This window comes from Chelon labrosus (genome assembly GCF_963514085.1).
Source record: "Chelon labrosus genome assembly, chromosome: 18".
NCBI classification, from domain to species: Eukaryota; Metazoa; Chordata; class Actinopteri; order Mugiliformes; family Mugilidae; genus Chelon; species Chelon labrosus.
In genome coordinates this window covers 14,298,157-14,310,435 of record NC_140351.1, presented here as the reverse complement: position 1 = coordinate 14,310,435, position 12,279 = coordinate 14,298,157, and the positions used below count along the sequence as shown (strand labels likewise).

Genomic DNA, 12,279 nt, shown 5'->3' with positions numbered 1-12,279 from the left:
TGTTTTCCAAAAGAAAAAAAAAGAAAAAGTAAAAAAAAGTATTACTTATTTATGAAGTGTTCTGTAACAAGACGAGATCAAGCACTTTTATTTTTATTTAATGTACAACTTCAATCCGTCCAACAACATTTAGTTCTTAAAATATGCAGAAATGGCACACTGTTGATGACAGTTCCTGTACAGACCTTGTGAAATTATCCATTGTTCAATACAGCAGTTAGTAAATTGGCCAGCGTACTGTTGGGGTCCAGTATTACAACTAAAGGTACATTTACTCCTGTCTCCTGGAAAATCTTGTTCTGCAGTGTCGTGGCTAACATCGAGTCGATGCCCAGAGCACTTAGAGTGGAGTCATCATCCAGTTCATCTACATTTATATTTGTTATGTCACTGACTATTGTCTTCACACTTTCATGTGTGGAAGACACATGCTGAACTTTGGGTTCATTTTGTGTTTCATCTTGGAGCTCCGCTTCCACTAAAGCTGACAGTCGCTCTCTGAGAGATGCATTTTGTGAAAGAACGTGAATCTTAAGATTCTTCAGGTTGAATTTGCAAATAACCTGTTGCGGTCTGTTCATCAAAAGACACTGTTTAAGTGCCTCGTGAACCTCGCAAACCTCCATTATCATCATTCCTTTTGCCTGAACTTTTGGAAATGGTCTTTGTTCAGGAGCAGGCGGAGGTTCAAAGGACTCCAGTTGATGGACTGTCCGGCGAGACCAGCGTTTCTCCGACAGTGACAGAACTTGTCGAGAAAAGAAATGGTTGCTGCGTAGTTGCACTGAGGCGTTGCCTATGAACGACGAGATGGAAGAATAGCACACAAAGAAATCAAGTTTGTTGAGGAACACAGAAAGGTCTGGTAATGAGATCCGCCATGGTGACTGGGGAGATTATGATTATGAATATGATTCCCTTTTTTTATTCTCATAAGAGAACTTTAAATCTGAAAGGTCAAACAAAAGCTCGGCGAACACAATGGAGATTTTTTTCGGACTAATAGAATCTTGAGGTAGACATTTCATCCCGTGAAATGTACCAAAGGACTCTGAGTGTGACACCACCTGCTATGCTTTTCGTACTTCTCATAACTTGTTCAATTCAGACAGCATTTAAGAAATTTGGTGTTTTCCCATATGCTGATCAGCCACAAAATTATGACCACTGACAGGAAAAGTAAATAACATTGACCATCTTGTGACAATTCAATGTTCTGCTGGGAAACGTTTGGATCTGGCATTCATGTGGATGTTACTTAAGATAAGATAAGATAAGATAAGACTTTATTCATCCCCGTGGGGGAATTAGGGTGTTACAGCGGCAGGAAACAACAGTGCGAGATGCAGAAGATACAAAAAAATAGAATAGAATTAAAATAGAATAGAATACGGCCAACAAATATGTTATGTACAGAAAATATTTACATATTGCATCAAAGAGATTCACAGTGTCTGGTCTGAGGTCTGACTTAGACATGTACCACCCACCCAGACCAGACCAGGCACCCCCACCCCATAGCAATGACACTCCTTGATGGCGCCAACCATCCCCAGCAGGATACAGCCTGACACAGACACACACAGAATAGCGGTTTAGGAACAACTGGCCTCCAAATTCACTAGATCCCAAACTGATCAAGTATCTGTGGGATGATCCACAGAGGCCCCACTCTGTGTAATATGAATGAAAATTCATCCATATTAAAGATTAACCTGTTTTCTCAGATGTAATTTTTATGTGGCTTGCAGAAAACATGTTGCAATAAAAAAAAAACAATCAGAGCATTTCTCAAGCCAACACACCACACACCAAGCCACCAATGGTCTGCTCACTTTTGTAGTGTCAGGCATTTGGTGAGGTCTGTGGCCCTAGTATTTCCATTGTGGTGCTAGTCAGAAGACTGAAAGCGTAACAAACGATTCAGTGTGACCTAGCAGCGATAGAACGAGTCATGGGAGAGATATCTCTTGATTGGCCATTCAACAGAATGGCACGAGAAGAGAAGCAGAAGAGGCAAAAGCACACAGAAGGTTTTTCTGTTTTTACATTTGCACGTCCTCTGTACATATTTTAACAACACAATGAATAAACTGTACACCAACTGATCAGCATGACTCGGGAGAGGCCAGCTCTGTGTGATGGTTAGTCGTAGCTCGGCTTATAGAAGCTTTTCCGGTCTCCTCTTTTGAATGACAAATACAGACTATTGCCAGTACTTCTGAAATCAAGAGTTATTTTATTTCATAGAGGTGCAGATCACATGTGCCAGCTGGCCATTGGCTGTAGTATTTGCCATGTGTTCAACATTATGTAACATTTTGGTCCAGGCACAGATGACGTGCACAATTACAGTTAAGTATTATTTTAGTGCTGTTTTTTGGAACAATATTCTTAATTGTTTGGTGAATATTTGCATTGAGCAGAAAGTAATGTACATATTTTGTCAGGAGAGGGTGCTCTTCGCCCATTCATCCACACATTACTTATTAATATCTGGTGATAAGTTTGTTTATATAGACATTGCCTATAAACCATTGTTGTTTTTTTCCGTGTTTAGGTGCAAAGATCATAATAGCATGCCGGGACATGGAGAAAGGGCAGTCCGCTGTGAAAGAAATGATTGAAAGCTCAGGCAGCAGCAGTGTGGTTTGCATGAAACTTGACTTGTCAGACTCCAAGTCCATAAGAGAATTTGCTGAAGCCATCAACAAAGGTAAAATCTGATGCTCCTCGTTAAACTGTACACAAGAAGAGTCTTTAAAGCAGCAGACTTACTGCTTTTTTTTTTTCTTCCATTCAGATGAGCCAAAACTTAACATCCTCATCAACAACGCTGGTGTAATGGTTTGCCCCTACGGGAAGACAGCAGATGGGTTTGAGATGCAGATTGGTGTCAATCACATGGGTAAATACAACCATGTTTAATTTAACTTTAGCCTTTTTGTTTTTCCAGAATCTGTTTTTGGCACCTGAATTAATTTCCAGAAAATTAACCGCAGCAAACGCAGAGGAGTTCTTAGTGTTAGTGACTGATTATTTGGATTTTCAGATGTTGTTGGCATGCACGTTTTCCCAGATTACAGTAGCTCCAAGCTTTGCTGCTTGTGCTAAGCATAGACTGTATAAAATATGGACAACGTGTCAACACTTCCTTCCACTGGTCAAACTGATGCCAGAATTCCAGGGATGGGATCCAGGGAGTCCCGTCCACTAAACATGGAGGGGGTGGAGCTTATGACCTATACTGAAGCCAGACACCAGGGGCAGCTCTGCTTGCTTTGGCTTCACTTTAGAGGAGCCGTCCCATCCACTATCTTTAATATCTAATAAGTCCACTGAGTACCAGTTATCCCTCCAGCTGAGTGATAACGGTCACCAAATCACAGGTAATATCCATTAGATTTTGATAATGTTGCTACTGGATCACACAACAACAACTTGAATACTTTCTTGAAGTTGTTTTAATCTGTTAAGGCAAAATCCCTGTATATGTTACGGAGGCCATTTAGCTCCTTGTTCATAACATATAACATGCTATATATGTATAAAAACATATATGCGGTTTATATTACTTTTGAGTCACATGCACTTAAAATGATGTTTAATCTAACCACCTCTCTCTTCCATCTGTCTGTGATGCCTTATTATTTAGCAGTAATATCATTTTATGACAGTAAGCTGAAGCCATAGAGCTTGATTTTCTATTGTTTGACTACGCAAACAATTCCTTGGTTAGATAAGAAGTACAGCTTATCACCCTGCCATCAGAACATTTTCCCTGCCAAGGTTTAAGAACTTTTGGTGTCAGTAACTTCCTGCTCGATAAATCTGTCAATAAAAAGCTTAAGGACTGGCTTGACCGTCACTATTGATGTGTCTTTATACTAACACTTTTTACTAACTGTGTTTTTTTTTGTATTTACAGGAGCATATTAGTCAAAGGTTTAGAGAAATGTGTGTGCATGATCTTCAATTCTATTACAAAAAGTCTGTCGTGCGTTCTTCTTTTGGAGCAGTGTTTTAGTTGAACAAGGCCCGTCACTTAGTTCTTAGTAATCCTCCATTACTGCACACCCACTGTTCTGCGTTAAGTAAAAGAACTGAGAACTTCTAAGACTGATAAATAATTTAAGATGGTCACACGGGCATCTGAAGCAATCTCTATAAAATGATTATATTTTTATAATACAAAAAGCACATTCTCCTCCCAACTGACTTCTTGTCCTCTCCTTAGCCCTTTATCTCTGGTTTAACATTCCATTACAGACGATTCTACCAACGTGACTATAAAAAAACTGGTTTAATCAATATAACTAAATATTCAGTGCCTATAAATAGTCACCTCCTGGAATGTTTTCCCCTTTTACTGATTTTATAAATGAAATCATGGTCAATGTAAATTGATAAAAACATTGCAAAAAAAATAAATCTTTAATATGAAAGTGAAAACAGATTTCTACAAAGTAATTTCAATTAATTAAAAATATTCAGTTGTTACGTCTGGCTACTAAATTATGACCCTGGGTCATAACACAGTATTATGTGAAATAAGAAATTGCATGAATACTCACCCCCTTTTTAAATGACTGACATGATTCAGTGGAGGTCAGGGTCACGATTAGTGAACTGGAGATCACCTGAGTGCAGTAGATGTGTCTCAGTTGGCTGTCCTGTCATTGTTTAATCAGTATTCCAGGCTACAATTACACCATGAAAACAAAAGGACATAATAAGCAACTAAAAGTATAGGTCAGGGGATAGCTGGGGATGCTTCTCAACAGCAGGTCCTAGACGACTTGTGAAAATGGAGGGTAAAATTAGTGCAGCATGATCGATAGAAATCCTGGAGGACTATTTGAGTTGGTCTGCAAGAGAACTACGATGATTTATTTTCCAACAAGACAATGACCCAAAGCATCAAACTACACAAACATGGTTTAAAAACAATTTGTGGCTGGACTAATTGACTTAAATGAGCATCTACAAAATAATTTGTAAATTACTTATGTTGATTATTCAGATTGGTGGTATCTTCTTTTTCATGATTCATATTCTTCTCCAGGTCACTTCCTATTGACACATTTATTGATTGACCTGATTAAAAGATCGGCACCAGCCAGGATCATCATTGTGTCCTCCATGGCTCATGCCGGGGGCTCCATCAATTTAGAAGACATCAACAGTGAGAAGAGCTATGACAAGGGCAAAGCCTATTCTCAGAGCAAACTAGCCAACGTCCTCTTCACCCACTCACTGGCTAAACGACTAGAAGGTGTGTACTCAACTCCGATCTCTATGAATATCACTTTTAAGGTTATCCTTCCTTTAGTTTGGTTTGAATATAAAGTTGAACTCCATTCGTCAGTTTGACAGTTAACAGTTTCCCTCAGAGTTTCATACACAGAAATATTAATCTGGCATTTACTTCTCGTGTTTAGGCACGGGTGTGACGGCATACTTTCTCTATCCTGGAGTTGTTCAGACTGATTTGTGGCGTCATCTGAACGGCCCTCAGCAGTTCATCATGAAGATGGTGAGTCCGTTCACCAAAAACTCTGCCCAGGGAGCTCAGACAACCATTTACTGCGCTGTGGAGCCATCGCTGGAGAAAAAGAGCGGCGGATACTACAGGTACACTCTGCTGTAACACGGAGACATTGTTATATAGTAGTCAAACATCCCTTAAATTAGCTATTAAATTGTGTTTTAAATCAATTTAACAGTTTGCCAAAGATGATTTGCATTTTCAAAGATTATTTTTCTCATGACCATAAAAACTATGAACAGAACCGGTGACAAAGGACAGCCCTGGCGGAGTCCAACCCTCACTGGGAACAGGTCCGACTTACTACCGGCTACACGGACCAAACTCGCACTCCTTTGGTACAAGGACTGAATTGCCCTTAGTAAGGAGCCATCCACCCCATACTCCCGGAGCATCCCCCACAGGATGCTCCTGGGGACACGGTCGTAAGCCTTCTCCAGATCCACAAAACACATGTGGACTGGTTGGGCAAACTCCCATTTCCCCTCCAGCACCCTAATGAGGATAAAGAGCTGGTCCATGGCAGACATGTGGACTCGAGTCACATGACTTGGACTCGAGTCAGACTCGAGTCATGATTTTAATGACTTCAGACTCGACTTGATAAAATTCGCCATAACTTGCGACTCGACTTGGACTTGAATGCTATTCACTCGAGACTTGAATCGGACTTGGCCTCTTTGACTTGTAATGACTTGACATGTCTCGAGTCAAAAACTACATTTCCTGATCGTGGACCAAGACACCCCAGAGACTCATTCACTTCCGCGAGGAAAACAAAAAAAAAAAAACATGCGAGACGAACGGGCAGAGCCTGCTGACCGATACAGAGACGTGCAGCCGAGCGTCCGGTCTGCATGACAAACAAAATACCGTAAATCCTCTAATAGAGGCCCGGGCCTTTATTTGACTCAAGCGCATCGCGGCCCCGGCCTTTATTGGAAGGAGGCCAGAATTAGAGGCAGGCCTCTATTTCTATTTGAGCAAAACGAACTACCAGTAGAATGAATAAAAACAAGATTTTGTGTCTATTTGAACCTATAAAATACCAGGTTCATTTATTGAAAACAGTTACCATAACATGGTATGCTTACAGAACATTAACAACAAATACCGGTAATTCAGGCTAAATTCCAGTGTAGAAATATGGTAACAAAAACGTAGCAAACATACCGGTAGTGCATTGTAAACACTTAACCATACACGGTGATAATTACCGGTAGGTTATCGTAACAGAAAGCAACGGACACCTTACCACTCCAAAGTTTAACCATTCCTGTCTCGTTTGGTTTGAAGCAAAAAATAAAAATAAAAAAAAAAATCCTCCAATTCAATTTAATCCTCGTCCTCCGCAGTTTCCTCCTCCTCTTCATCTCTCCCTGTAATCTCATCACTTGCGCCAGCCTCTACAACAAGTTCATTATTGTATCCCGTGGCGAGCGTTCCTCCGCTCGCCATGACTACGCTGTGTGTGGACTGAACGTTTATAAATCAATCCGCGGATCACGTGTGTTCCGAACCGAAGACATTGATCCGAACGGATCACGGATCAATGATCGTTTTTCAGTCACGGGTAAAAAATACACGTAGGCTACACAGTCAACATAGTAAATTATCTAAATGTACAATGTACAAACAATTTAGACCTTAATTGTTTTAGGGCTTTATGGTTTTATTTATTTTCATTGATAACCAGTGCCTTTGGTTGCAGCTTATTTTTACTATCTCTCTCTCTCTCTCTCTCTCTCTCTCTCTCTCTCTCTCTCTCTCTCAAGTCTGCTGTTTTTGTTATGCAGATTAAACATTGTTTTATTGAAATATTAAGTTTCATTGTGATTTAAGGAAAATGTTGACCTACTATAACTGGCATCCACTGAAGCATCCAGTAGATGCCAGTTACATGCATCCACACAGTTCATGCCTCACTAGTCAAGGCGCTTTACCAACTTTAGGATGACAGTGGGGCCTTCCGTGCTAATACATTTCCAACCCACCATTCACACACAATACTTTGAAGGTCTTTGGGCGCATGTGTATATACAGATAAATAAAATATATGAATATTTTAATTTGTGTTTATAATAAAAATAAAATACTGTAGATTAGGTTGATATGTTGAAATTATGATAGTTAGTCTAATAATGGCATTATTAAGTGAAGAGTACATGATGACTTGTTCAGGACTCGAAGAAGCTTGGGACTTGGACTTGGACTCGACTTGGCTTTGGTGTTACTTGGACTTGGACTCGACTTGCCCTTCTCTGTCTTTACTTGGGACTCGACTTGGACTTGACTGCTAAGACTTGGGACTTACTTGGGACTTGCCAAACAGTGACTTGGTCCCACCTCTGGTCCATGGTTCCACGTCCGGGACAAAAACCGCATTGTTCCTCCTCGATCTGAGGTTCAATGATCGACCTTGCTGGGGAGGCTGAGGAGTGTGATCCCCCTATAGTTGGAACACACCCTCTGGTCCCCCTTTTTAAAAATGGGGACCACCACCCCGGTCTGCCACTCCAGAGGTACTGCCCCCGATGTCCACGCAATGTTGCAGAGGCGTGTCAACCAAGACAGCCCTACAACATCCAGAGCCTTGAGATACCCAGGGCGGGTCTCATCTGCTCCCGGAGCTCCGCCGCCGCGGAGTTGTTTCACTACCTCGGCGACTTCTGCCCCAGAGATTGGATGGTCCAACCCCAGGCCCTCCAGCTCTGTTTCCTCTGTGGAATACGTGTTGGTGGGATTGAGGAGCTCCTCAAAGTATTCCTTCCACCGCCCGACGATATCCTCAGTTGATGTCAGCAGTTCACCACCCCCACTGAGAACAGTGTGAGCGTGTTCCCACCTACCACCCCTGAGGCGCCGGACGGTTTGCCAGAATCTCTTCGGAGCCGATCGATAGTCTTCTTCCATAGCCTCACCGTACTCCTCCCACGCCCGAGTTTTTGCCTCAACGACTGCCCTCGCCGCAGACCGCCTGGCCATCCGGTACAGGTCAGCTGCTTCAGGAGACCCACAGACCAGCCATGCCCTGTAGGCCTCCTTCTTCAGCCTGACAGCTCCCCTCACCTCTGGTGTCCACCAGCAGGTTCGGGGGTTACCGCCGCGACCAGCACCAGCGACCTTGCGGCCGCAACTTGCAACAGCCGCCTCCACAATGGCGGAGCGGAACATGGCCCATTCGGACTCAATGTCCCCCACCACCCCTGGGACGCGGTTGAAGCTCTGCCGGAGGTGGGATTTGAAGACCATCTTGACAGGTTCTTCCACCAGGCGTTCCCAGCAGACCCTCACTACTCGTTTGGGCCTACCAGGTCTGCGTGGCGTCTTCCCCTGCCATCTGATCCAACTCACCACCAGGTGGTGATCAGTTGACAGCTCTGCTCCTCTCTTTACCCGAGTGTCCAGAACATACGGTCGCAGGTCAGATGATACGACTACAAAGTCAATCATCGACCTACGACCTAGGCCGTCCTGGTGCCAAGAGCACCGATGAACAACCTTATGTCCGAACATGGTGTTAGTTATGGACAAACTGCGACTCACACAGAAGTCCAATAACTGAACACCACTTGGGTTCAGATCAGGCAGGCTGTTCCTCCCAGTCACGCCCCTCCAGGTCACGCTGTCGTTGCCCACATGAGCGCTGAAGTCTCCCAGCACAACAATGGAGTCCCCAGTCGGGGCGCCATCCAGCGTCCATCCTAGGGCCTCCAAAAAGGGCGGGTATTCTGAACTGCTGTTTGGCGCATATGCGCAGACAACAGTCAGGACCCGTTCCTCGACCCGAAGGCACAGGGAAGCAACCCTTTCGTCCACCCGGGAGAACCCCAACGTACAGGCCGATAGTCCAGGGGCAAGCAAAAAGCCCACCCCGGCCTTCCGCCTCTCACCCGGAGCAACTCCAGCAAAGAAGAGAGTCCAACCCCTCTCGAGGACTTGGGTTCCAGAGCCGATGCTATGTGTCGAGGTGAGGCCGACTATATCTAGTCGATAGCGCTCAACCTCTTCCACAAACTCCGGTTCCTTCCCCGCCAGAGAGGTGACGTTCCATGTTCCGAAAGCCAGGTTCCATAACCGAGGATCAGACCGCCAAGGGCCCCGCCTTGGTCTGCTGCCCGATCCACAATGCACCGGACCCTTCATATTCCTCCTGCGGGTGGTGGGCCTACAGGGAGGCGAGCCCATGTCTCCCGTTCGGGCTGGGCCCGGCCGGCCACCAGGCGCTCGCCCACGAGCCCCAGCCCCAGGGCTGGAGGCCCTCTCGGTGTGGTCGGCCCCCAAAGGTGGCTTTCTCCTTGCTCCAGGTCTCGGAGCCCGGCACAATTTTGAAATGAAAACCGTTCAAATGTGGTGTTTATTTGTTGCTGTGAGTCTTTATTTACAGTTTCAATGGCCAGGTGTGGTGGTAGAGCAGTTGTCCCATTGATAGCAGGGTTGGTGGTCTGATTCTCAGCCCTACATGCTGAAGTGTCCTTGGGCAAGACACTGAACCCGACATTGGGTAGACGAGCACCTTGCATGGCAGTTCTGATACCATGTGTGTGAACTGGTAAGAAAGAAACACTGTAAAGAGCAACGAGTACCACTAAGGTAGAAATGCACTATAGCAGTTCAGACCATTTACCGTGATGTGTTGAAAAGATAAATTTGTATTCATTGTTGTGTATGATATTTTATTTGTAAAGAATCAAGTCTACTGGATATTGTAAAGACATCTGAAGATGATGATTGGTTTTTCAGTTGATTTGTCCAGGGTCTAATCTACTAAATACAGGCCACATCCACTTGTAGGCATTACATAAGTAATAAGTTCATTCATTCATTCATCTTCTGTAACCGCTTATTCCTGTTGTTAGAGAAAAATTTCACTTCCCTGTAGATAGTTTGTGTAGTTAATAGTCAATCCATCTGTGTCATAGTGACTTTCTGTTAGATTACTGTGTGGGGCCTCCTGTCTGCCCGGGTCGGGGCTGTCTCTATGGCGGTGCTCCCTGTAGTCATGGGCTGGAGGCCCTCTCGGTGTGGACGGCCCCCAAAGGTGGCTTTCTCCTTGCTCCAGGTCTCGGTGCCCGGCACAATTTTGAAATTAAAATCGTTCAAATGTGGTGTTTATTTGTTGCCGTGAGTCTTTATTTACAGTTTCAATGGCCAGGTGTGGTGGTAGAGCAGGTGTCCCATTGATGGCCGGGTTGGTGGTCTGATTCTCAGCCCTATGTGCTGAAGTGTCCTTGGGCAAGACACTGAACCCGACATTGGGTAGACGAGCACCTTGTATGGCAGTTCTGATACCATCTGTGTGTGTGAACTGGTAAGAAAGAAACAATGTAAAGAGCAACGAGTACCAATAAGGTAGAAATGCACTATAGCAGTTCAGACCATTTACCGTGATGTGTTGAAAAGATAAATTTGTATTCATTGTTGTGTATGATATTTTTGAGTGATTTTTCATTTGATTTGTCCAGGGTCTAATCTACTAAATACAGGCCACATCCACTTGTAGGCATTACATAAGTAATAAGTTCATTCATTCATTCATCTTCTGTAACCGCTTATTCCTGTAGTTAGAGAACAATTTCACTTCCTTGTAGATAGTTTGTGTAGTTAATAGTCAATCCATCTGTGTCATAGTGACTTTCTGTTAGATTACTGTGTGGGGCCTCCTGTCTGCCCGGGTCGGGGCTGTCTCTATGGCGGTGCTCCCTGTAGTCATGGGCTGGAGGCCCTCTCGGTGTGGTCGGCCCCCAAAGGTGGCTTTCTCCTTGCTCCAGGTCTCGGTGCCCGGCCATGTCTCTCTCTAGCTTTTACAGTGACTGTGAGCCTGTGTGTGTGTGGGTGTGTGTGTTGGTGTGTTTGTATGTGTGGGGGGTGGGTGGGGGTGTGTGTGTGTGTGGGTGTATGTGTGTGTCTCTGTGTTTTTACGGGGGTGGGAGGTTTGGGTTTTGTCATTGCTGTTTTTAGCATCTGTGAGGCACTTTGTATTGCTTTTAAAAAGTATGAAAAGTGCCATATACATACAGACACAGCTGTAGAGTTAGATGATAACGTCCTCCGTCACTGGATGACACTTTGTATTTGTACACCATGCAACAAACATGACGGCAATATTCAGGAAAAAGCACGGCGTAAATTATTTATAATGTTTTACTTGGCCTATCAACACAATTTAAAAACTAGTCTTACGGCTTTGTCTTGTGATTGGTCTTGTGATTTTAACTAATGGTTAAACAATGAAGAAGTGCTTTCCCTACACCACTTGCTTTGTTTCAGGAAACTCCAAATCCATGACTCAGTTTCTTTCATAATGTGAAGAAACTCCCTCTTTATTTCCAGCAGTGGCGTCGTTAGGCCTGTTTTATCCGGTGTGAATCCTTATCTTCATGTTTATGTACTATAGCTAATTGGATGTTAACACACCTCCCCTTTGCTGCCTCGGCCCACCTTTCTAGTATAAGAATCTGAGCTTTACTGTTTGACCCTTAGAATTGAGGTGGACTCATGCACTTATGTTGTGATGACGAATCTTCTGTTCTCCTTGATCGAGCCTAAATAAACTCCTTCAGCATAAGACATACAGGACTCTGGTACTTCTTCTTCTTCATCGGCATCACCACAAATTCCTCCCTAACACCTGTGAAGGGTTGCGGGGTCTGCTGGAGCCTATCCCAGCTGTCATCGGGCAAAAGGCGGGGTAAGTAATAAGTTAAGTGTGGCTTAATTTAAAACAGCCA

The 12,279-nt window shown here is 43.9% G+C and overlaps 1 protein-coding gene across 1 annotated transcript; it reads left to right on the top strand.

Moving 5' to 3' along the window:
• The first annotated feature begins 2,063 nt into the window (after positions 1-2,063).
• LOC311503764 (retinol dehydrogenase 12-like) lies at positions 2,064-5,663 on the top strand. Its single transcript, XM_084566638.1, has 4 exons — positions 2,064-2,716; positions 2,804-2,908; positions 5,066-5,316; positions 5,426-5,663. Exons 1-4 carry the CDS (start codon positions 2,590-2,592, stop codon positions 5,648-5,650), a joined length of 708 nt encoding a protein of 235 aa, XP_084422764.1. The 5' UTR covers positions 2,064-2,589; the 3' UTR covers positions 5,651-5,663.
• Positions 5,664-12,279: the final 6,616 nt, after the last annotated feature.

What these genes read in the sequence shown, in the direction of transcription:
- LOC311503764 (XM_084566638.1), top strand. Translation starts at nt 2,590, where the DNA reads ATGGAGAAAGGGCAGTCCGCTGTGAAAGAAATGATTGAAAGCTCAGGC. An exon ending in TGCTGAAGCCATCAACAAAG is followed by an intron (nt 2,717 to 2,803) that starts GTAAAATCTGAT and finishes TCTTCCATTCAG; the next exon opens with ATGAGCCAAAACTTAACATC. An exon ending in CTATGAATATCACTTTTAAG is followed by an intron (nt 5,317 to 5,425) that starts GTTATCCTTCCT and finishes TAATCTGGCATT; the next exon opens with TACTTCTCGTGTTTAGGCAC.